The sequence below is a fragment of the Petaurus breviceps genome, unplaced genomic scaffold, assembly GCF_028583685.1.
Source record: "Petaurus breviceps papuanus isolate PSGF00001 unplaced genomic scaffold, PetGlider_PUasm1.0 175, whole genome shotgun sequence".
In the NCBI taxonomy this organism is placed as follows: domain Eukaryota; kingdom Metazoa; phylum Chordata; class Mammalia; order Diprotodontia; family Petauridae; genus Petaurus; species Petaurus breviceps.
In genome coordinates, this window is record NW_027185764.1 from 6467187 (window position 1) to 6492015 (window position 24829).

General features: G+C 43.6%; 3 protein-coding genes across 7 annotated transcripts in view; 1 reads left to right on the forward strand and 2 right to left on the reverse strand.

Annotated features, from left to right (window-relative positions):
* Positions 1-18911, forward strand: part of SEPTIN1 (septin 1) — a 20342-nt gene extending 1431 nt beyond the window's left edge. Inside the window, exons 2-12 of one of the 4 annotated variants that reach the window (XM_069084691.1) lie at positions 12199-12250; positions 12548-12638; positions 12726-12830; positions 13259-13382; positions 15092-15226; positions 16187-16304; positions 16907-17008; positions 17172-17271; positions 17867-18032; positions 18199-18289; positions 18403-18911. In XM_069084691.1, the coding sequence (XP_068940792.1) occupies positions 12248-12250; positions 12548-12638; positions 12726-12830; positions 13259-13382; positions 15092-15226; positions 16187-16304; positions 16907-17008; positions 17172-17271; positions 17867-18032; positions 18199-18289; positions 18403-18483 (1116 nt within the window). In that variant the 5' untranslated portion in view covers positions 12199-12247 and the 3' untranslated portion in view covers positions 18484-18911. The remainder of the gene's footprint in view (positions 1-12198; positions 12251-12547; positions 12639-12725; positions 12831-13258; positions 13383-15091; positions 15227-16186; positions 16305-16906; positions 17009-17171; positions 17272-17866; positions 18033-18198; positions 18290-18402) is intronic. The other 3 variants (XM_069084692.1, XM_069084694.1, XM_069084695.1) reach the window with 3 other exon arrangements.
* The window catches only part of ZNF48 (zinc finger protein 48), a 25923-nt gene extending 6782 nt beyond the window's left edge, over positions 1-19141 (reverse strand). Inside the window, exons 1-3 of one of the 2 annotated variants that reach the window (XM_069084682.1) lie at positions 19024-19141; positions 16764-16918; positions 6089-6151 (exon numbers count right to left, since the gene is read on the reverse strand). The gene's annotated coding sequence lies outside the window, so the exon portion shown is untranslated. The other variant, XM_069084681.1, reaches the window with a different exon arrangement.
* Positions 19142-20736: 1595 nt separating this feature from the next.
* Positions 20737-24829, reverse strand: MYL11 (myosin light chain 11). The gene is made up of 7 exons (XM_069084707.1): positions 24673-24829; positions 22603-22695; positions 22129-22204; positions 21558-21662; positions 21342-21420; positions 21080-21128; positions 20737-20954 (listed from the first exon to the last, which is right to left on the reverse strand). Exons 1-7 carry the CDS (start codon positions 24673-24675, stop codon positions 20850-20852), a joined length of 510 nt encoding a protein of 169 aa, XP_068940808.1. The 5' UTR covers positions 24676-24829; the 3' UTR covers positions 20737-20849.

Below are 24829 nucleotides of genomic sequence, written 5' to 3' on the forward strand. Positions count from 1 at the left end.
GCGAGGAGTGGTTGTGTGTGGCGGGTGTGGTCAGGGGCGGTGATGTGTGGGGGGGGGGGGGGGATGAGGGGGGGCGTGGGGGGGGGGGGGGGGGGAGAAGGGAGGGGAAATTCTAGTGGGTGGATGTTTGAGACAAATAAGTCTATCATTATGAAGATAAAATGAGATAATAGATGGGAGGAACTCCAGATAAAACAAGTTTTAAAAATCATTCCAGTGCCAGATATTGATGGTTATGATTGTTCTCTGTGTATACACACAAGTTTCTGCATGTGGGGGAGGTGGTCAGACTGTTGGTAATACTAGAACAGTGTGGACCAGCCCATAATGCACCAGGTTAGAGCCAGAGTAGATAGATAGTATGAGGCTCTGGAAAGACCCAGACAGAAGCAGAGTGAGGATGGAGCCAGTCTTTCCCTCCCCACTGGGGCTCAGTCATGGTTTCTCTGAGACCCTTTCTCAGGAAACTTAGGGGCTTTTTATCGTAGCCATTTTGACATGGGCAAAAGGCTGCCTTGAATCCTACCCCCACCACCCTCCTTTGTACTCTGTCGAACTCAAGACTGTGGTGTATACTCCCAACCTCACCTACTTTCTACCAGCCCCCAGAGCTGAGCACAGATTTTCCTCTTTTCAATACAGATAAGCCAACACAATTTAAAAAACACTTAAATGCCTAGCATGAAGGCAGACAATTAAAAAAAAAAAACTTAAGTGCCTACCTAGTATGAGCAACCTTTTTGGTAAGCCTGAGCATACAAAGACAATATGAAACAATCTATCTTTAAGGAGAGTACATTTTACTGGGAGATACAACATATATAAAAGGAAATACAAATATAAACAAAGTAATTTCAAAAGGGATCAGGGAAGGTCTTGTGGTATAAAAGCTGACACTGCCCCACTTTTGGGTTAAGATAGCTTTTGCAAAGAAAGCCTGGACTGCCTAGTAGTTCAGGGACTTATCTCTTCTCTCCCACTACATCAGGACACTGTGGCTTCCCACCCGGTTTTGCTTTTCCTGTTCCCATTTCTCTCCCACCCAACAATGACTTTCTCCTTTTTCTCTATCAGAATTCTATACTATCATCAGGAACCAACTCAAAGTCTCATCTCCATGAAGCTCCCATTGACTTTGCCTGTGTCTTCCTAGTCTGAAAATCGAACCTTTTATTTGGGGTTTAGCATATATGCTGCCTAGTATTATCATGTGACATCTGTGGACTGTGTGTGCCACAATGGGGTACACGAGTGACACTAGAGATACTCTCCAAAGCAGTTCTCAAGCTGCCTTCGAGCCCACAGAGGTTGTCGCCTGCTTATTTGGTCCAGTGAAGTGGTGTAATGTTTCAGTTGTACACCAGGTGGCACTAAATTCAAGCCACAGCCAAAGGGCTGCTTCCAAGGCTCTTCTGCAGGCAGGAGCCTCGGAGCTCAGATTAGCTGTCCCAGTTCTAAATTTAGACTAGAGCAAGGGTTGTTAACCTGAGTTGAGGGGAGGTTCATAGATAGATGTCAGAGGAGTGCATGGATGTGAATGGGGGGAAGTTACAGCTTTATTTTCATTCACCTCCAACTAAAATTTAGCACTTCAATTATTTAAAAACATTATTTTGAGGATTGGTGCACAGACTTCACCAAACTGCCAGAGGGGTCCAAGGTACAAATAGCAGTCAAGAACCTCTGAACTAAAGGATGATAAAATGTTCCTCAACAATATTTTTAAGATGAGAAAATTTGTGGTTCTCTCTCTGCATCTAGGCTTTCCTCTTTGTTGAATGACCTTCCATAATCACTAGATATAGGTGATCAACATGTTATGGTCAAATAATTTATTAAGCTTAGTGGAAATAGTCAAATGCTCCCCATGTGAAGCCTAACACCCCCATTGTCTCTCCAAACTCTACTACCTTCCCCAATCTTTGGGATACCAGGGGAAAGGTCCGAAACTCTCAGTAACATAGAAATGCCCCCATGATCCCAGCTCTAGACCTCAGAGTTTGAGCAAGTAAGGCAAAGGAAGCTTGGGGACAGAGCTTGTTTTCTCTGCGCCTGGCTCACCATTTCCCCAGAATTCACCATAGCTGACAGTCACTGGCACTTTTGGGCTTCTTGCCCCAGTCCCTACTTTTTTCTCCCCATGTGGGTCACAGCACTAACATTTGTACTGATTCCGGTGAAGGTTGAGGCTCTGGACATGGCTGACAGCCTTGTTCTGGTCTCAGTTCTCTTATCATTAGTACTAGGTATATAGTAAGTAATTTAATTGGTTGATGAGCATTTATTAAGTCTTTACTGTGTGCCAGATACCGTGCTAAGTGCTGGAAACATAAAGAAAGGCAAGGAACTCATGTTCTAGTGGAGATGAGACAACATGCAAACAACCACATGTAAACGAGGTACAGGATAAATTAGAAATAATAGTATTAAAGCACTAAAATTAAGGAGGACTGGGAAAGGTTTCTTGCAGAAGATAAGATTTTAGCTGACACTTGAAGGAAGCCAGAGAAACCAGGAGACAGAGATGAGATAGAGCTTTCCAGGAATAAGAAACAGAGAAAATACCTAAAGTCAGGAGACAGAGCGTCTTGCAAGGATCCTTGTGTCCTGGGATCACAAAATGTATGGAAGGGAGTAAAGTATATAAAGACTGAAACGGTAGGAAGGAACCAGGTTATGGAGGGCTTTAAAAGCCACATGAAGGATATTATATTTCATCTTGGAAGTAATAGGGAGCCACTAGAGCTTACTGAATAGGAGAGTGACATGGTCAGACCTGTGCTTTGTAGGAAGTTCAATTTGACAGCTGCATAGAGGATAGACTGGAGTGGGGGTGGGGGTGAGGGGGAATAAGGAAAGGAGACCAACCAGCAGTCTATTGGAATAGTCTAGGCATGAGGTGATGAAAGCCTGACCCAGGTGGTGGCAGTGCCAGAGAGAAGGGGTCATGTGCCAGCAATGTAGGTAAAACTGACACAACAGATTTGACGGAGTGAGGTGAGAGAAGAGTCAAGGACAATATCTAAGTGCTTAGTGTCTGCATTGGGAGCTTTGGACAGACTGACCAAGATGAGGAAAAACACCTTCAAGGCTCTATAGGAGGGGGCTCAGCAAAAAAGTTATAACATAATGCAAAGGAGACATCCTAAAGATTCTAGCAAAAAGATTTCCAGGAGTGAAGCCCAATGTGTGTGTGTGTGGGGGGGGGGGGGGAATGTGACTCTGATTATGTCACTCTTACTCTCAGACCACAACCCAGCATGAGCTATCTAGACAAAGGATCTGCCCCCCCCCCTCCTCCTTTTCAGCTGAGTTACTCTCTTTGCTACATATTCTCTAAACGTGAGCCTTAAGTGCCTCTAGACTCTGTATGTATTTGTGGGACAATGTGTCAGACTTTGGGGAGGTTGTTTTGTAACAATTATACCACCAAAGCAAATCTTTTTTCTAAAAACTAATTAAGTCCAAATAGTTCATTGATAACAACTGATAATTATGGGGGAAGCACAGAGCTACAGCATTTCAAAGATATTCTCCCCCTAGTCCCTCGGGGTTAACCCTAGAGCTTTGAGGAAACTCAGGTTACCAATTTAAGCAGGGGTCCAGAGCATGTGCTACAAATATATCGAGAGAATTGATTATTTCTCACATTAATAACCAATTTCCCTTTTTATTTCCTCATTCTCTATTAGGTCAAATCAGACTCTGAAGAATAGGGTGATGATGAGATTGGATTTTAACATTCTTCTCAATCTTGTTCAGACCCCACCCAAATGGAAAAGATTAGTTCTGATTAAAGAATAAGAAGAATTTAATCTAGATGAATTCTGGCCGATTGTGTTCTACTCAGACTTGAATGGGAGTGGGGAAGGAAAAGGGGGGGGGCATATCCTTTGTCTAGATTGCCTAGGCTGGGCTGTGGTCTGAGAGTAAGAGTGACATAAACAAAGTCACATTTCCCCTGCCCAACATTGGAATATGCCCAGCTCTCATTATAATATTCTTTCTCTCATTGTTAGCCAGTCTGATTACTACCTATATGGAACACCCACTCTTCCAAGGACATATAAGTGACAAGAGGCCACCATACCATGATCTGTCTTTGGTTTATGAGAGACAGCAAGTGACCATCCTTTTATTGATTATTTGCTGGCCATAATTAATAAAATGATTACCCAGGAATCATATCTTTCAAACTTTTTACATGTCATAATATATACAATAACTATAAGGTAACGTTTTTGCAGGGTAGCACAACAGAGAGAACCTTGGAATTTGAATCAGGAAGACATCCTCATGAGTTCAAATCTGGCCTCAGATATTAACTAGCTGTGTGACCCCGGGGCAAGTCATTTCACCCTATTTGCCTCCATTCCTCATCTGTCAAATGAACTAGAGAAGGAAATGGCAAACTGCTATAGTATATTTGTCAAGAAAACCCCAAAATCAGCTCACAAAAAGAATCAGAAACAAGTGAAAGGACTGAACAACTAGTACTGGCAGCTGGAGGCATCAGCAAAAGTTTCATGTAGAAGGCATCTCTAACAATAGGAGGTCTCACGTTTTAATAGTACCTAGGGCCTATAAACAACAATAACAAATAATACCATTTGTATAGCACTTTAAGACTTGTAAAGTGTTTTAGAAATATCATTTTATCCTCAAACATTAATTCATGTGATGTTTGATCTGCCTCATGAGGTAGATAGTATAGGTATTATTGTTCCCATTTTGTAGATGGAAATGGTAGCCCAGAGAGGTAAAATTATCTGCTTGAGGTCTCAGAGTCAGTTCTTGAACTCAGACTCTCAATGGTCTTTCTTCTTTTTACACTACACTAGCAAACAAATTCCAGAGTAATTTTCACTGCATTAGCTCCCACATTAAAAGCAGAAAATCCCACTCTCTGATCTCTATTCTATACACACTTCCTTTTATTATGTTTGTGTGCCTATCAACATATACCTTGATTAACTAGATGTAAAAGGGCTGAGAAAAGACTTGTTTGTTACTGAGTGTGAAACCTCATAACAGGAGTACTTTTTTCAAAAAGAAAATCAGACAAACACTGAATAACACCATTTCAAATGAATTTGATTACCTCAACCAAAAGGAAATGACTGATTATGAATGCATGAGTCTTTTCAGAAATGATTCTGCAGTCAGACCACAGGTTGACTAGAATGAAATAAAAATGATCAAATTGGAAGGCGAATGAGGAGAAGATAACAATTACATTGGATTTAACCTGACCTATTTAAATAAACTTTGACTGAAAAATGAAGAACAGATAAAAGCAAAGACACTGACTTTGAGTGGCACCACTTCTTAGAGGGTTTATTGAATGCAAAAGTTACTACTATATGGAAGCAAGAAAGTCCAACAACCAGCTGCTGGAACCCCTTGATAAGCAGACATGGTGATCAAAGACAACATAGATTTAGAGTACAAGTTCATTTGTCCAGAGTTTCAGAGGAGGATGTCTATGAGGCTATTCCCTCAAAAGACATGGAAAGTTAGCTGAGGAGAGAATGAACCTGCAGATAAACTAGAACACCCCAAGATAATTTAATTTGTAGATGAACCCAGAAGGAGGAAAACATATGTGAAGAGAATCATATAGGATAAGAAGGCATGGAAGAATTTTGATCTGTGCTAATGGAAGAAGGAAATAATAGATTTATCTAAGTATCCAATTATGTGTGTAAGAGACACATGATTATAAATGAAGTGATTTTTAGTGGTTACAGGGAGTCAATCAACAAGCATTTATTTAGTGTTTACTGTATACCAAGCACTATGCTAGTACCTGGGGATACAAAGAAAAAAAAACCCCAAACAAACAAACACAAAAACCCAAAGTCCCTATCCCCAGGGAGTGTATATTCTAGTGGGGGTAAGGAGACAACATGCAAACAACTATGTACATAAAAATATGTACAGTATAAACAAAAGGCAATCTCAGAGGGAAGGCTATAGCTGGGTCGGAGAGGGCAAGGAAAGGCATCCTGCAGAAAGTGAGCTGAGTCTTACAGGAAGCCAAGAGGCTGAGATGAGGAGGGAGGGCATTCTGGGGATAAGGATTTACCTTTCAACTGCTATAGATATGTCTCCATATTCTCAGAGTCTTCCCTTTCTGGGCTTTAGGCCACTGGGGAAAAATAAAGATCATATTAATACAAATATAACTACTAAATAAACAGTCACATTTTACATAAAGTGGTTCTACTCATGTATGGCCCTGTGCCTGGTCTTACCTAGAGGTACCTAGCTCAGTGCTTTGAACATAGTGGTGTTTAATAAATTATTATTTAATTACCTGTAACAAGTGCTGTAGGAGGTCTCAATTTCAGAAATGCCAAGAGAATCCTCTTCTCCACTGTATCCCACCCCCATCCCCCCAAAGCCCAACTCTCTCATGAAGCAGAATTCCTAGTTTCTTTCAAAGCTGAGCTTAAGTACCACCTTCTATGTGAGACTTTTCTGTCTCTATTACCTTGTCCCTATTACCTTGCATATATTTTGTACATGCCTATATACACAGACATTATCTGCTTGCTTCTGGCCAACCATGTAGGAATTTTGGGGCAGTGTCTGTACATGTGGTGACCCACCATTGAAAGAACAGGGCATTTTAGGATGATATGGAAAATCCTGAGTGGTCTTTTGGCCTTTCCTTCATCTCATAGTGACAGTAAAAGTGGTTCTATTAAAAATCAATTTCAGCTCTGATCTTTTTTTGGGGGGGACTTTGGAGGGCAATTTGGGGTTAAGTAACTTGCCCAAGGTTACATGGGTAGTATTTTTGTGTGGATGTTAAGTGTCTCAGGCTGGAACCGAACTCGGGTCCTCCCACTTTACTCACTGCGCCACCTAGCCGCCCCTAATGTAACATGGTCCTACTTCAAAATAAAGAGGTGACAGACTCAGCACAAATTAAGACATCCTTTTTTCTTTCTTTTCTTTTTTTTTTTTTAAAGCAATCGGGGTTAAGTAACTTGCTCAAGTTTACACGGACAGTTATTTCTGGGTGTGGTGCTAAGTATCTGAGACCGGATTTGATCCCCAGGTCATCCCGACACTGGAGCCGGTGCTCTTACTCACTGAGCCACCTGGCCACCCCTAAATCAAGTCTTTTTTTTTTGGAGGGCAATTGGGGTTAAGTGACTTGCCCCAGGTCACACAGCTAGTTTTTGTGTTAAGTGTCTGAGGCCGGATTTGAACTCAGGTCCTCCTGACTCCACGGCTGGTGCTCTATTCACTGAGCCACCTAGCCGCCCCCAGCTCTGATCTTTTTGGCCATGACTCTCCAAGTGGCAAGGTATAATTACAGTGAGAAATGGGATAGGAAAGAATCTTCCTCTTCTATGACTTCCTATCTGTCTGGCAGCTAATACTAGAGGCTGCAACTAAGTGAACTTATGCCTAGGAGTATGGGGCTGGAGGAAAAAAATGAAGAAAAGAAGAGCTGGGGAAAGGAAAATAGAAAGGAGACCTAGACCTTTGTACTCATATTCCTTGGGAGAGATGGAATAGAAGAAGATAAAAACCCTAGAGACTGATCTTCACCATGACTGAAAAACTGCATGGATGAGGAAGCTGGGAAGAGTCAAGAATATCAGGGGGAGAGAAAGAGAGAGGGAGAAGAGAGAGAAGCTGCCCTGCCTCCTTCTTCTGCTTTGAATGATGGAGAGCAATGGGAAAACATAGGGCTTGGAACATGGTGTCTGTCAGAGGAGTCCTTATGTTCAGGACTCTGACAATTTGGGGAATTTACATACATCTTTGGGACTCAGAGTTGCTCCTCTAAGAGTCTCTCTCATTTTCTTCCTCATCAGAATATAGCTTCCTTGAACACAAGGACCATTTCATTCTTGTATACATAGGTTATCTCAAAAGTTTGAGTGCATTTTAAAGTTTTAACAACTTCAGCAACAAACTTATAAAAACTTACTACAAACTTAAAAACTTACAAAAATATCACTTGGAAGTTGAAATTTCTTTTACACTTATTTAGTTTTATGAATTTTGAATTCAAACACTTTTTATTTTATTTTTTACAAGACAGGGCTTTGTGTCATTCTGAGGGCATTTTGAGGGCAACAGTTTCTGGATGACACTTTCTCAGACCGGTGGATCAGTAAGAGCAGGTTATCTTGCTTGACTGCTTCGAGTTACTTTATCTACCTTTATTATATTTTTTTCTTGTGGAGTTATGTCAAAACTATAGTGTTTGTACCAGAACCTTGTTCTCTGAATTATCTGAAGACTGATGTTACAAATGAAATCCTCTCATTCACTGAACAGCAAGTGATGAAAATTTTTATAGAGTTCTAAAATTGAATAAGCAATATATAGCACAAGGCAGTGGTTATGTTGAATTTTAATAAGAAATATATAAATATTTTAAAATTTGCATAATTACCCTTTCAAAAACTTTTTTTGTGTTTTTGTAGGATTTATATTTTGGAAAGGACTGCTTATTCCCAGTGTTTAACACATGGTAGGAGTTTCTTTATTGGTTAGGTGATTCTTCTTTAAAAGTAACCAATTTGACTATCAAGGGAATCAATGAGGGAAAATGTGGAGGAAGGAGGCTTTATCTAATACTGGTTAAGAAATAGTGTGGTAGATTGGTGGAATAGATTAGGTACACAATACACAATATTAATTGACCATAATAATTTAGTGTTTGATAAATCCAAAGATCCAAGGTTTTGAGACAAGAACTCACTATTTGACAAAAAAATTGCTGGGAAAACTGGAAAACAATTTGGTAAAAAAAAAAATAGGTATAGACCATCTCATACCATATGCCAAGATAAGGCCAAAATTATTACATGATTTAGACATAAAGTGTGATAACATAAGTAAATTAAGGAAGCATGGAATAGTTTGCTTGTCAGATCTATGGATAAGGGAAGAATTTATGAGCAAACAAAAGATATAGAGCATTACAGGATGTAAAATGGATAATTCTGATTACATTAGATTAAAAAAATTTGCACAAACAAAACCAATGGAACCAAGGTTGGAAGGGAAACCAAAAACTGGGAGGGGGGGGAATGGAAAGGGGGAGGAACAGAGTTTACAACTAATTCTCTGATAAAAGCCTCATTTCTCAGATATATAGAGAATGGTATCAAATTTATAGGAACATAAGTCATTCCCCAATTGAGAAATGGTAAAAGGATATGAACAGGCAGTTTTCAGATGAAGAAATCAAAGGTATCTATAATCATATGAAAAAATGCTCTAGGTCAGGGCTTCTTAAATTTGTGATTTTAAAAACTCGTGATCCCTTTTCACCCCCAAAATTTTTATGTAACCCTGGGCATATAAGTATATTAAATAAGTATACAAATCAAACAAAAGAAATTTATTTTAAAACAATTCTTTGATATACATATAATTTTATTAAAGATGAAAACAAATTTGCATACTAATGAGATGGATGTGCTTGTTTATTTTTTACATATAGAATTAAATCTTGATGGAATATTTGATACTGCAGGATTTAGAGCATCTTCAACATTTTTCAGAGTTGATCACTTTTAATTTTATAATCCTCAATGCTGAGAACACTGCTTCGCATAACTATGTAGTACAAAATGGCAGAAGTATGTTTAAGGCCATTTCAGAAATTGTTGGAAATTCTGTCCTAATCTTAAGCCAAAATTCATTTAACAATTTTATATGTACAGTAAAGACACTGCAATTCATAACATACCTGTTCAAATCTGAACCGAGGTGTTTCTGGAAGTGTTTGTTGGGATTGTGTGGAGTGATAGCATACCCATTGCAAAGTACACATGTTGTGTGTTCAGAACCAATGCTGCAGTGATGCTGCATGATGCAACACAGGCAAGCACTACCAGAAGCACTTTCAGATTCATTATGAATTTAATTTTTAATTAATTTTTGGTTATTGCTTGTTCAGAAAACTTTTACTATTGCCAAATTTTTTGAGACCCCCACATTCAACTGAATGTGACAGGGGCCACAACCCACAGTTCAAGAAGCACTGCTCCAGATCACTATTGTTTTGAGAAATGCAAATTAAAACACTTCTGAGATACTATCCTCTACCTATCAGATTGGCTAATGTGAGAGAAAAGGAAAATGACAAATTTTGGAGGGGACGTGGAAAAATTGGAACACTGCTGGTGAAGTTATGAACTGATCCAAATATTCTGGAAGACAATTTGGAATTATATCCAAAAGATGATAAAACTTTCCCTTTGACCCAGCAATACCGCTACTAGGTCTATATCCTAAAGAGATTTTTAAAAAAGGAAAAGGACCTAAACACACAAAATATTTATAGCAGCTCTTTTTGTGGTGGCAAAGAATTGGAAATAAATTGGGAAATGACTGAACAAGTTGTGGAATATGATTGTGATAGAATACTATTGTGCTATAAGAAATGAGGAGCAGGATAGTTTCAGAAAAAACTGGGAAGACTGAAATGAACTGATGCAAAATGAAATGAGCAGAACCAGAACATTTTACATTATGACAGCAATATTTTTTAATACTCAACTATGAATGACTTAGTTATTCTTAGCAATACAATGATCTAAGACAATTCTTTTTTTTTTTTTGGAGGGGGAAGGCAAGGCAATTGGGGTTAAGTGACTTGCCCAAGGTCACACAGCTAGTAAGTGTGTCAAGTGTCTGAGGCCTGATTTGAACCCAGGTCCTCCTGATTTCAGGGCCAGTGCTCTCTATTCACTGTATCACCTTGCTGCCCCAATATAAGACAGTTCTGAAGGACTTATGATGAAAATTGCTATCCACCTCCAGAGAAAGAACTGATGGAGTCTAAATGAAGATCAAAGCATACTTTTTTAAAACTATTTTTTGTGGGGGGAGGGGGAGTTTCTTGATTTGTGTTTCACAATAAGACTAATACAGAAATATGTTTTGCCTAACTGCACATGTATAACCAGTATCAAATTGCTTCCCTTCTCAATGAGGGAGGTAGGTAGGCAGGGAATTTAGAACTCAAAATTTTTAAAAATGAATGTTAAAGATTTGTTTTTATGTGTAATTAAAAAAATAAAATATTAAAAAATATGAAAGTAGCCAACTCTCATTTACAGTATTATTACTGTATGTGAAATTAAGATATGAGTGCCATGCAGCCATTTCCAAAGAAAGTTAAAAAATCCAGGCCTTTCCTGTTCTGGGAGTCTCAGACACAAGGGTTACAACAATTTCCCATATCCCCATGGTACAAATCCATTATCTCACTGGACCCTTGCAACATTCCAGTGAGTTTCTTCTATCCCCATTTGACAGAGAGGAAAATGAGAAGGGAGGTAAAGGACTTGCCTAAGGCCATAATGGGAGTTAGCCAGAGAGCCAGGACTGCAGCCTATATCTGTCAACTCCAAGTTTATCACTTTCTTCCTATACCCTTCTATGGTGACCATTCCAACTAAAAGGTTGCAGCCTGTGTCTGTGACTTTCCCACAGGGGATATCCATAAAGGGATGCCACACTTTCTGCTCCTTAGTCTAGATAAAGCATTCAGTGGGTAGGTATCACATGAGAGTCCTGGTGGATTCACTCTTCCCTCCAATTCTGGACTCCACTTGTATGCCCATAGGTTCCTACTCCCAAAATTGAAAAGTTCTTCATAATCCATATAGTTCTACCTCCTCATTGTACATTTGACTCTATCTCTACCACTTAGGACTTCCTTTAGTTATTATTCATGCTCAGCTTTGGTTCTACTCAGTCCTATTCTGAAAGATTAAAGCACAGCTTATTTCCCCAGCTTCTCTCTGTTTTCTCCACCAAAGGGTAATCACCCCATAAGAAGTGAGTCTCTTCAACACCCTCACCAAAAGTTGATGGGAATGAGGAGGCTCAAGAAATGTAGGTATATAGAGGAGAAAGGATGGATAAAAATCATGAAAAGTTTGTAAAGGGTGTGAACTCCCTGGTTTTTGTCTTTGAGTCCCAAGGTTGGGGGGGGACTTAGGGTTCCATCTTTAATCTCCAAGAGCCCCAGGACTCCCTTGGGAAGCTCAACCCGCCTTCCCCCTACCCTCTTCTCGAGGAATAGGTATGAACTCTTCCATTACTCCCTTTCCCACACACACACACCCCCTACACCCCCTCCCTCCCAGATAGGCAAACCACTTCCTGCACTGCCTGGCTAAAGCCACTGTCAACTTCCTCCCCTAGCAGAGGAAGTGGGGAGCGGAACCAGGTGCAGCAAGAAGACACCAAGACCATGGTGAGACCTTCTTGGGAAGCTCTGCATCTTCAGCATCCTTCCCAGACCTTGCAGGACTCACAGCCCTATTCCTTCAGTTCTATGGCATGACTAACCTGCCCAATCATCAGGTCCCAGCCTTCATTCACCTTCCCACTAGCCTCCCCCTCTAACACCCCCACTCATCTCTCCTCAACAGCCCTCTCTTCCTGAATGATACAAGTGCTTTCCCCCCAGTCTCTGCTCTGCTGCCTCCTCCTCCTCTTTCCCCCCAGACTGTAGCCCCTTCACTCCCACACCTTTTTTTTCCCATTTCAGGACAAAGAATATGTGGGCTTCGCAGCCCTGCCCAGTCAGCTGCACAGAAAGTCAGTGAAGAAAGGATTTGATTTCACCCTTATGGTGGCAGGTGAGGAGTCTGAGGCTCTCTTCGGAAATCTAAGGTCCAGCAAGGACAGGGTAGGGAGACAGTCCACTTTTCTCTGTCTTTGACCAGCCTGGTTAATCCCATTAGGAGAGTCAGGCCTGGGGAAGTCAACACTTATCAACAGCCTCTTCCTTACTGACCTCTACAAGGACCGGGTGATACCTGATGCCAGTGGTGAGTAAAGGGCCATTGGCTGGGACTAATGTTTTTCTCCCTCCCTGGCTTCGAAGTCTCCCTCAGACTGGTTCCTTTCTTGATTCTCCAGCCTGCCTTATCAATCTGTCCATCTCTCTGGTCACAGGTTGGTTGTCCTGTAGTGGTTAGGCTAGGGTGGAAGACAGACTGAGAAATCTATTTATTCATAAGATAAAAGATAAACATAAAGATAAACAACATACTTCAAGCTAGAGACGCTGGCTATCCCCAGTTCCCTTCTCCCTTAGCCTTTCCTCTTCCCTTTAAAGGATCTTTCACTCTCCCAAGTCACTGTCTCTTTCCTCTCTTCTGACTCTCCTCCTGGTACCTACCTTCCCTCCTTGCACCCATTCCCTTCCCTTTTCCTTTATGGGATTTCCTTCCACCCCTGTCCTGCCCTGGTACAGCTCGCCTGAGCCAGACCCTGACCATTGAGCGCAGGGGTGTGGAGATCGAAGAGGAAGGAATCAAAGTGAAGCTCACCTTGGTGGACACCCCAGGTTTTGGTGATGCTGTGGACAACGGAGATTGGTAAGCCTGGGGGACAGGGAGCATGGGCCATGGGGAGAAGGCTCTGACCCATAGCAGGTACTGTCAGTACTGAAGGTGATTCCAATTAAACTGATTTGATTTGACAGCCTGAGAACGGGAATGAGCCTCCAGCACAGGCTCTCAGGGAAGGGAAAGATTGCAAAGGAAAAGGAAGCTGAAAGAATAATTCTTCGTTTGATTTTATTTTGCTTTTCAGAGGGCAATTGGGATTAGGTGACTTGCCCAAGGTCACACAGTTAGTTTTTTTTTTGTTAAGTGTCTGAGATCAGATTTGAACTCAGGTCCTCCTGACTCCAGGGCCAATGCTCTATTCACTGCACCATCTAGCCACCCCCAGTTTTCCAATTCTTAGAGCCAGGGATTGGTATCCACAGATTTTAGGGAGTCTGTGAACTTGGACAGGGGCAAAAATCATACTTTCATTTTAATATAATTGATTTCCTTTCTAAGCATATATATTTTATTTTCTGCATTTAAAAATATCATTCTGAGAAGAGGTTCATGGGTTTCACCAGAATGCCAAAGGTGTAGGGCACATAAAAGACACTTAAGAACCCTTGGCTTATTAGGTTAGGGGGTGGGGAGGGTGTGTCAAGAAGGAGAGTGAAGGGAAAGAAGGGTAGGGCCTGGGGCTAGTGTGAAGCCAAGATTGGAGATTTGGGAGCTTGGGTCTGGTTTGTCTCCTTTTATCTTTGTCTACCCTGGTTTTTCCTGACCTAGAATCCCCAGATGGAAGGTAGAGTTATCAACCAGGAGTCACTGGACATCTAATCCGGATACGAACTGATTTGGAAACATGGGGATGGCAAGATAGGATACCCCATGTTCAGCTACAGAAAGAAGCCTCTTTGACTTCTGGGTCAGGACCACTAGGGACTGTGTCATTACTACAGACCTCCTGTGGAGTGGGTGGGGAGAGACTAGAGAGCAATCCTCTAGAAATCTGAGGGGCTCTGAGTGTGCTCAGTTCTTTTGATCCATACATACATACACACATACCACTTCCAGTGTTGAAACTTTATTGGAGGGAACATCAAAGACAAATCCCATCTGTCCCAACCCCTACTTGGGGGGCCCTCTTCATATTCCCAAGGCTGTCCAATGATGGTGGGCTCCTGTTCTAGGGGCAGAAGTGTTGGCTGCTGACAAACCTCATTTCCATTCGTCCCTAGCCCTCTATTTCAGAACTCCTCGGAGAAAGAGAACAATGAGTTTGATTCCTGACACATAGGCTTACTAGCTGTGTGTCTCTAAGCAAGTTACTTTACTTCTGTCAGACTCAGTTGCCTCATCTGTATAACAGGCATAATAATAGCTCCAAACTCCCACAGTTGGAGCTCCCACAACAGTAAGGATCAAATGATATATTTGTAAATCACATTTTTTGAGTCTTAAAGCAGCCATATAAATGTTAGAGATTACCTTCAGGGTCCTAATCCTTCTAAGTTCTGCTCCAAGTCTCCCTCATCCATGTTTTCTTCCTCTGGCCTCCTCTTGGCTCCCCTTCTGCATAGGCCCAAGTATGACATATATGTATAGAGCTTTATCACCCTTGCTGGTCTGACAGACTCAGGCTGGGGTGAGGGAGCATCACCAGATTCTCATCACAGACTTGCCAGGCCCCTTACTTTCTTTGCCTCCGCTCCAGAGCCTGACTGTTTTCTCCCCTGTCCCCCAATCCTTCCTAGCTGGATGCCCGTGGTTCGATTCATCGAGGAACAGTTCGAACAGTATCTGAGGGATGAGAGTGGCCTCAACAGGAAGAATATACAGGACTCCAGGGTCCACTGCTGTCTCTACTTCATTTCTCCCTTTGGTCGAGGGTAAGGGGAAGAAAGGACACTTTAAAATCCTAAGGGGAGGAACGAGAGGTGGGCAAATGCAGTTTCTGGTCAGAAACTTTTCCCAGCCAGGCTAAAGAGTGAGGCAGCCTGGAGAGACTCTTAAGTCACTCTGTGCCTTCTTTTGGTGATGAAGTCAGGATGGTAAATATTTAACAACTAGGGCGCTCTTTCTCTCTCTCTCTCTCTCTCTCTCTCTCAAAGGGTGGGATAAGATTCACTTTTAAGCTTAATTTGTGTCATTAACATTTCTCCATTACTTTCTTAAAGTTTAAAAATTAATAAAAATAATAAGTCAAGCCTGATAATGAAATAGCCTTTGCTGATTTTCAAGGTGTAAATGCTCATGCTGGAAATTTAACAACAGGGCAGCCTATACAAGTTGACTCTGCACATACTGGATGTTGGGCAGTATAGTATATTAGAAAGGACTAAGGGACATAAAATGTCAGAACTAACTGAGACCTTAGAGATCACCTAACCTAACCCTCTAACTTCACCCATTAGGAAACAGGAGAGTCCAGAACTAGAAGTCAGGAGAACTGGGTTCTAGTTCTGGTTTTGTCATTAATTTGTTATATGACCTTAGGCAAATCACAGCTCTTCTCTGGGACTCAGTCTCCTCCCCTGTAAAATGAGGAGACTGGACTTTATCACTTTGGGGTGCATCTCACCTAATCTGACTCATTTGACCTTGAACCCCCAGGTCAACTAGGAAGTCTGGGGGAGATTCAATGAGGGATACTGAGGGAATTTCTCAACTGGGTAGGTTGGATTAGACATCTAAGTTTAAAGATGAGCCTTGGGGATGGAAGAGGAAAGCTTTTCCCCAGGAAGTTGCCTAGGGAGGGGATGGGGTAGGAAGGTAAGGGAAAGGCAATAACGTCCTGGGTGGGGTGGAAAGGGGTAGAAGTCTAGACTCTGACTTCCCTTGTGGCTTAGGCTCCGCCCCTTAGATGTGGCATTCCTCCGGGCTGTGCATGAAAAGGTCAACATTGTCCCTGTCATAGGGAAAGCTGATGCCCTGACTCCTAAGGAAACTCAGATTCTCAAGCAGAAGGTATGTTTGGGGAGGGCAGGTTTGTGCAGAGCAAGGGCTCTTATCTCCGACCCCTTTCCTTGGTCCTAAAAGAAGCCAGAGTTTAAGCTAATGCTTAGTCCTAACTCTAATACCTTATCTCTTCATCACTTGGGCTTTTTTTCTTTTTCTTTTTTCAAGAAAGGGTTCTAGCTTAACAATGAATTTCCTAATAGGGAAGGGGTGTTCAGGCTCTAAAAAGATTTACTAAAGCACCTTGTGGGCTCTTCTGCCTGGGAGGCTTTAAAAACATGATTGAAAAACTTCACACTCTCAAGTGATTCAGTTACAAGCCAGCTTGAAGGCCTGAGGATAGTCATAATGGGAACATGCTGTAGATTGAGACTTGGAGTCTGCCTCAGGCACTTAGCTGTGTTACTTGGGGCAAATCACTTCACTTAGGGCCTTAGTTGACTCTCAGTAAAATCCGGATCAAAATACCTGAGTTCTGCAGAGGATGCTGAAAGCACTTTGTAAAGGGAAGCTTTGCTTTGGTGATGTTCTAACAGCCTCAGGACCAGGATGCTCCCTCCCATTTGTCCTCTGTAGTCCCCCTCTCTGGAGTATTTCCTCTCTTCTGCCAGATCCGGGAACAGCTATTGGAACAGGAGATCAACATTTACCAGTTTCCAGACTGTGATTCCGATGAGGATGAAGATTTCAAGAAACAGGATGCTGAGATGAAAGTGAGGGCCAAGGGGGTGGGGGTTTTTATGGGACCAGGAGTTGTGACCGATGTCAGAGAGCTGGAAGTGAAAGGCAAGGGGGGAGAGCGGGAGCTTAGTAAGGTGAGACTTCGATGGTGACTAAGATTCCTGCCTGTGTCGCTTGACCCTTGCCCTCCTTCAGGAGAGCATCCCCTTTGCTGTGATTGGCTCCAGTGCCGTGGTGAGGGATGGTGCTGCCCGGCCGGTGAGGGGTCGCCTCTACCCCTGGGGAGCAGCAGAAGGTAAGTAGAGTGGGAGGAAAGGTTGAGAAAGCACCAAGGGAGGAGGCTTTTTAGCCTGACCCCTTGCAGTCTCCAAAAGGGTAACCTACCCAGGATAATGGTTTAGACAAGGCAGGTAGAGGGAGAACTTCCACAGGTCAGAGGCATAGCCAAAAGTGAAAACCTTTGAGGGAGAAGTCCTGTATTTGATTATCTAATGAACGAACAATTGAGTGAATGAATGAAAAAGTATCTATTAAGCACTTACTATATACCATGACCTTGGACATCTCTTCATCTTTCTGGCCCTCAGCTTCCTTATCTCTATGTAAAGGGAGTGGTTTCCCTTCCCCATCGCAGTTAATATAGTCACAGAGATCAAGAAGAATGGAAAAATATGTTGTTAAAGAGGTGTTTCATTGACTATAGAATTTGTCTTCGCCTACATAGAACAGAATAAGAGTTTGGCCAAATGATTTCTGAGGATCTCCCTTCCATCTCTGACTTTCTGTGATTCTAAACAGTTTTCCCTGATTCCCATATTTCCCAATGTGGTCGTGACACCTCTCCTCTGTTTCTGTTCCCTTCCAACCCTCTCTCCTTCATATCCTGCTAGTGGAAAATCCTCATCACTGTGACTTCCTCAACCTGAGACGTATGCTGGTACAGACCCACTTACAGGACCTGAAGGAGGTGACCCACGACCTGCTCTATGAAGGCTACCGAGCCCGTTGCCTTCAGAGCCTGGCTCGTCCTGGGGCCCGGGAACGCACCAGTCGAAGGTGAGGGGACCTCCAAGGACACACAAACCCTTCCCCAACCCAGGATTCTAGGTGGGACAAAGGAGGGTGGTATGTGAGTGGCTGATGGGGGGGGGGGGAAGGCAAGGCTTATCTACGAGTTCCCAAACCAGTTCCAAATTTCTTCCTTTCTCCTCCCTGCTTTCAGCAAGTTGTCCCGCCAGAGTGCCACTGAAATACCCCTTCCCATGTTACCACTGGCAGAGACAGAGAAACTTATCAGAGAAAAGGATGAGGAGGTGAGTTCCTTTGGCTGCTTCCCCCAAGCCCAGGGGGGAGCTGGGCATCCCACCCCATCCCCTCAGCTGCCAGGGAAGGGCCCATCTCACATGCAGCTGAATTTCCCCTGCAGCTGCGCCGGATGCAGGAGATGTTGGAGAAGATGCAGGCCCAGATGCAGCAGAGCCAGGGAGAGCAGTCTGATGTCTTCTGAACTCACCACCCTCCTCTTACCCACTCCTTTTTTACACCCTGGGGACCTGCCTCCAGCCCCGCCCCTTCTCTCCTAGTCTCTCAGGACCCAGGCAAATTGCTCAGCACTCACCTCCTTCCACCCGCTCCAGAAAGGTACCTGGCTGAGCTCTGACCATCACACTGAGGCTCATTTCCTCCTCCGTGGATATCTGGGAATCCTACTGACCTCCCTGCTGCCTCCTCATCCCCCATCCCCCCATCCCCACATGTCCTCTATTCCGTCTGATTTTGTGCAACACAATTACTCTTCTCCATTTGCTTCTTCTTCTACTTCTTTGGTCAGTCATCTAACTGTCAAAGCTGATTTTGCTCTTCACGACAAGCATTTATTAAGCACTTACCGTGTACCCCAAGGTCTTGAAATAAAAGGTGATTTCCTTAAGGGTCCATGCTCTGTATATTGCTAAGAGAGGTGGGAAGAATGGTCTGGTTTGGGGGCAGGGCAGGGGAAGACTAGGAAAGAAGAATTTTGAAAGGTAGTCTGTGGCCTGGGAAGTACCTGCTTAACATTTGAGCCAAAAATGGAGAATGGGAACGGGCAAACAGATGGCTTCCTTGTAGGAGGAGAGGGGCCCAACCCGACTGCATGCCAGACTGGAATAGAGAGGGAGTGGGGGAGAACAAAGGGAGTGGCTGGGACTGGGGAAACCAGATAGCCAGGTCCCTTAAGGAGCCTAATGGAGTTATAGCTCCTAGCTGTCAGAGGAAAGGGCCGAAAGGGCCGGAGGCGGAGGGAGATGAGGGAGAGCAGTGAAAGGCAGTGCTGGGCCCCACCCCCACCCCAGACTGAATCCCGATAGCAATCCATCCTGGCTAGCCTGAGCTAGAGGCAGATGTCCCAGATGCATTTTTTTGCAGACCCCCGCCCCCTTCCTCTCCATGAATAGACCCTCCTTCTTCCCTTTATAGCCCTTTCTCACTCTCAGTATGTACCCTCCATCCCCACAAACACTAGTCCCAAATACTTACTTCATTCACTCATACACATATATACTCTGTATTTTTTGTCTCCTTTAACCAGATTTTTTAAAGGTTGACAGTTTGTATGTATATATACATATGTGTATATATACATTCCTCCCAAATATATGAAACATATATACCATATATATTTCCCCACAACAAGCCCCTATACATATTTATACTCTTACACAATTATGCCTTGTTAGAAATATATGTTGCCTTTCCTCTGCATGCATGTAGATTATTGCTACACCCATATGAACTTCCTCACCTCATATATAAACTCTCCACAAACACACTCCCTCATACATACACTCCCTTTCTTGGATATACGTGCCCTCCATGAATATAAGCCATGTACACAACCTCTCCTGTGCATATACATTTCCCTCATATGGATATAATGTTGTGGGATCCTACATTTGGAATAGAAAAGATATTAAAAGTCTTCTAGTCTAGCTCACTCATTTTAACAATGAGGACACTGAGATCTAGAGAGGAAAAGGGACTTACTTGTGTGGCCTTAAGAAAGTCATTGGGAGTAGCATTGTGTAGTGGATAAGAGATTTAAACCTTGAGCCAGGAAAACTGAATTCAAAGACACTATTACATGACCCTGAGCAAGTCACTAGCTTCCCTGTGCCTTGGTTTCCTCATATGTAAAATGAGGGAGGTTGTAGTTGATATTTTCTAAGGTTCCTTCCAGCTTTATCAAGAAAACCTTCCCTAGGGGCGGCCAGGTAGCACAGCCAGTAAGAGCACTGGCCCCAGTGTCGGGATGACCTGGGATTGAATCTGGGCTCAGACACTTAGCACCCACCCAGAAACACCTGGCCATGTAACCTTGAGCAAGTTACTTAACCCGGATTGCTTAAAAAAAAAAAAAAAAGAAAACCTTCCCTTCTTTCCTACTCCCTGCTCTTTGTATCCCATTTTTTGTCCCACAATGTCCCTGTTTGGTAGAAATTAGAATACCCCGAGGTCTACTGTATGAAAATATGGAGGAGGAGGCAAGAAATCCTGACTCGATTCTAGATCCCCTTTTTATCACTCAAGGCCCTAGCTCTGCCCTCTCATGGAATCCAACCAAAGGCCTCCCACAAAAGGGTTTCCCTGCATGAACAGGTTTCCAGTGAGCTTTCTTCAGTCCTAACCTCATTTTCTCCAGATTTGCTCACCTCATGTGAAAATAAAGATCCCCTCTGTTCCCTTCAACCCTCCTCCACAGAAAGATATTGGGGAGTCATCATTAAGAAACACAAGTTCATCTTTATTTGGGGAACAAAGGGGTTTGGATCCAGAGGAGCTCAATGCTCCCCATTCCAAGGACCAAATGAAGGGAGGTTGGAGCTCTGGAGGCTGCTACTCCTGGTCCTTGGCGTCTCCATGGGTGATGACATAGCAGATATTCTTGTAGTCGACGTTGCCACCTACATCTGGGGGGAAGGCTGCCCACATGTTCTTGATCTGGGGTAGAGACAGGACAAGTCAGATAGAGGGAGTCATCTCCCGCAGGGGCTTCCCTCTCCTCCCCTAAATAAATAAGCTTTCCCTCTTCCTTCTCTTCAGTTTTCTTCCTTCAAAAAACTCACCTCCTCCTGAGAGAATCGGTCACACTGGGTTGTAAGCAGCTCCTCCAGGCTGGGGAAGAATGAGGAGTTATAGGGAATAAATCAGTTTATTTTGGAGAACAGTGGCTACCTCCTTACCCAAAAAAAGAAAGATAGAGGCAGGGGAAGTTATAGATGTAAAACACTGGGGCTAGAAACTTGGGACAGGGAATGAGGGGAGAGCATGGGACCTTAGACACGGAGAGAGGGCTGCCCATGAACAAACCAATAAGCCACTACTCACAACTGCTTCTTGATGGATCCCTTCCCCTCGGGGTCCAGTACTTTGAAGGCTCCAGTGATCACATCCTCTGGATCAGCACCTGGAGACAGGGAAAGCTGGAAGCTAAGTTCCCATGTTTTGGGGGAAAGGGTGTATCTCTGGGGGAATAGAACGCTGGAGCCCAAAGGAGAATTGGGTAAGAGGGATGGTGTGTATGCCCAAGACCTTTAAACTCACCTTTTAATTTCTCTCCAAACATGGTCAAGAAGACAGTGAAGTTGATAGGTCCACTGGCCTCCTTCATCATGGCATCCAGTTCCTCATTCTTCACATTCAGTCGGCCTATGGGGTGTGATAGGGGAGAAGGGGGGAGATAGGTTTCAAATTGTGCTCCTGAGAAAGGCAGGTTAATGGGGGGAAGCTGGTAGGAGGAATGAGCTAGACAATGGAATTCTGGAAGGAAGATTAAGGTGGGGAGGGCTAGGAATGAGTACAATGAAATCTGCCACTAAATGGCTATGTGGGCTAAGTGTGTTTTTGTGCCTTTGTCTCTTCCTCTGGAAAATGGGGAGATTGGACTAAGTGATAAATAATGTTCCTTCCAACTTTCCTTAACGTTCCTCTTAACTTTCTCAGACTCTATGAGAAGCTCAGACAGAGGAACTAAGTCACCAAAGTTCTGACAGAGAATAGTGGTTACCAGAAGCTAAAATAAAGGCTAAGAGGCCTGGCAGCTTTGTGTTTGGATCCCAGAAAGGGAACAAGATGTCATCAGGACTTAAGGGCCGAGGGGCAGAGGAACTCTTACCCATAGCTGCAAAGGTGTCCCTTAGATCTTCCTTGTCAATGATGCCATCTCGATTTTGGTCAATGACGGTGAAGGCCTAGGGAGGGAGGGGATTGTTAAGGAGCAGGAAAAGAGAGGGGATGGGGGTTCTACTTTCCTCCTCATTCTCTTAAGCTTTTTTCCTCAGGCCCCCCTTTCCATACTCTGTTCCATTCCTTCCCCCTGTCCCAGCTGTTCCTCTGCCAGGTCAGCCCCTGGGATGAAAGAAATTCTCCATCTCCTTTTCCTTTCCCCTACCCCCACTCTGGGACAGGTGCACATTCCAGGGAGGGGCGGGGGAAGGAAAGGAGTTGGAGGAAGTCATGTTGACTGACAGCTGGGGGCTCAGGACACCTGGCTTCATGGGACAGCCTGGCATCAGGACTCCTCACCATCTTATCACCTCCCCTCATTCCTCCTACTCCCACTGAGCCCCCTTCCCCCACTATTCCTTACCTCCTTAAATTCCTGGATTTGTGTTTGGTCAAACATGGAGAAGACATTGGAGCTGCCACCCTCTACTGCCCTTCTCTTGGCCTTCTTGGGTGCCTTGGGGGAGAGGAGATGGGCAGACAAAAGGGTCAGAAGCCTGGGACCTGCAGGCTAGCAAGGCTTAGTGAAATCACTAGAGAATCAGTAACTAGAGAGCAGTAGGGAGGGGAAGACAGGCTAAAGTCCTCAGTGCAGAAATGAGCTTGTGGGGGTCAGGAGCAGAATGACTGAGGCTCCAAGAGCTCCTACCCCTTGTAGGCACCCTCGCTTATCTGTGACCTCTGCAGAGGGCACACTCATCCTGACCCCAATCCCTGGATCACGGTGGTGCAGAGAGAGGTAGTGGTGATGATGATAGTGGTGATGGGACCAGGAGATCTGTAAGGAACATACTGCAGGCAGAAGAGTAGGGTAACTCCCTTGGAGTGCCTGTGGCCAGTTTCCTCCCCCGCCCCCCTTTGTCTCTCTCTCTCCAGCTTTTCTTATACAGACAGAACTCTCGCCCTTTAGTTGGTCAGATAGAAGGATCAGTTACTTGTGTGCGACTTAAAGCTGGGTGCTCAGTGAATCTGGCTGGGGTAGGACCAGATCAAGGTACATCATGGAGAGAAAGGTTCAGTTATCACAGTAAAGTCAGACCATGGTTATTAGCCTCATTGTCTTTGTGCCCAGGGTATCACAAAGTGTTCCTCCGACCCCAGTGCGCTCTAATACAACACTGTATTCTGTGAGTAGTCTGGCATCACTGATGGAAGATTTGGGAGAAGGAAGAGAACAGGATCAGAGTTCTATTTCAGGGACCTCTACCACTAACTTTTATGACCTCAAGCAAATCATCTACCCTCCCTGGGCCTCAGTTTCCTCATCTGTAAAACAAAGATATTGGAACTAGATGGTTTATTTAGAGCCCCTTATATTCTATTACCCTGCTGACTGGTATGTAGATTCTGTTCCCAGGTAAGGGAGAGAGGGGGAGGGAGAGAGAGAGAGAAAGAGAGAGAAAGAGAGAGAGAGAGAGAGAGAGAGAGAGAGAGAGAGAGAGAGAGAGAGAGAGAGAGAGAGAGAGAGAGAGAGAGTTTAGATGAAGTACTGTGAGGATTTCATGACATTGCCTGGAGTAACATTTGAACATTTGACTAAGGTCTTTCTTTGTTCCTAGAATAACTGTGAGGGAACTGGGTTTCCTTACAATAGCAGAGGTGGAGGTGAGAAGGGACTGTCAATCATATCCAGTATCCCTATCTTGCAATAATGCTGATGGGTTTTTTCTTTCTAGCCTTAGGAGTTAGACTTGGAAGAGATCAGCCTCTCTGACTTGATGTACCCTGAGGTCAACTTGGCTGTCCTGATTCTTGAAAGTAAACGCTGTCTTGCTATTTATAGCTCTATGATCCTCCAGTCTCAAGGTAATATTAGAGAGGGGGCGGACTGTGAATTTCTTCTAAGGTGTTACTATAGCAATTACTGGAGTAATTTTAAGCACATCTATTCTTGAGAGAACACTGACAGTTACTAGAGTATAGTACACTTTCTAGTACAAGAACTACATGATGTAATTTGGGCAGAGATTTCTTGTAGCCTTTCTGGGTGGGGTGGGTGGGGATGGAAGGGAGAGTGGCCAAGTAGGGGATGTTTCTTCTATTCCCTTTTTATCGGTCTTTCTCCATCACTCTGAGTTCTAGTGTTTGCTCTGTTTCATACCCTCTTCGGGACCTTAGGCAAGTCACACCATGTCCTTCTGAGCCTCAGTTTCTCTATCTGTAAAGTAAATATGTTGGACCAGGTGATCTCAGAGGTTATTTCTACCTTTAACATTTTGATATATCATCATGTTAGATGCATTCCCCTCTTTGTTATTGACATATTTTTCTAGGAAGTTAAACTTTTCTCCCTTGATCTCCACAGAACCATCCTCTTAGCTGTCTTTCTTCTTCAAAAAATGTTCCTGTTCCCCCAAGTTGTCCTCTAATTTAACAGAGCTCAGGTCAATGTCTGGAGGTCTTGGAGGGGGAAGGGGGAAGAGATCTCACTTACCATATCTTCTCTCTATGGGTTTGGGTGGCGGCTCTGGTGGGACTCTAGAAGGAATCGGAGCAGAGTGACAAGGCTTGGACAACTCCTCTGGGGTTATATACCCCACCCAGGGGAGCCCTTAACATACCAGGGTAACCTTAGCCGAGTCTTAGAGTTG

Coding starts and splice junctions, on each gene's coding strand:
- MYL11 (XM_069084707.1), bottom strand. Junction 21,421..21,557: donor GTTTGGAGAGAAATTAAAAG/GTGAGTTTAAAG, acceptor CCCTGTCTCCAG/GTGCTGATCCAGAGGATGTG. Junction 21,129..21,341: donor GGATCCATCAAGAAGCAGTT/GTGAGTAGTGGC, acceptor ATTCTTCCCCAG/CCTGGAGGAGCTGCTTACAA.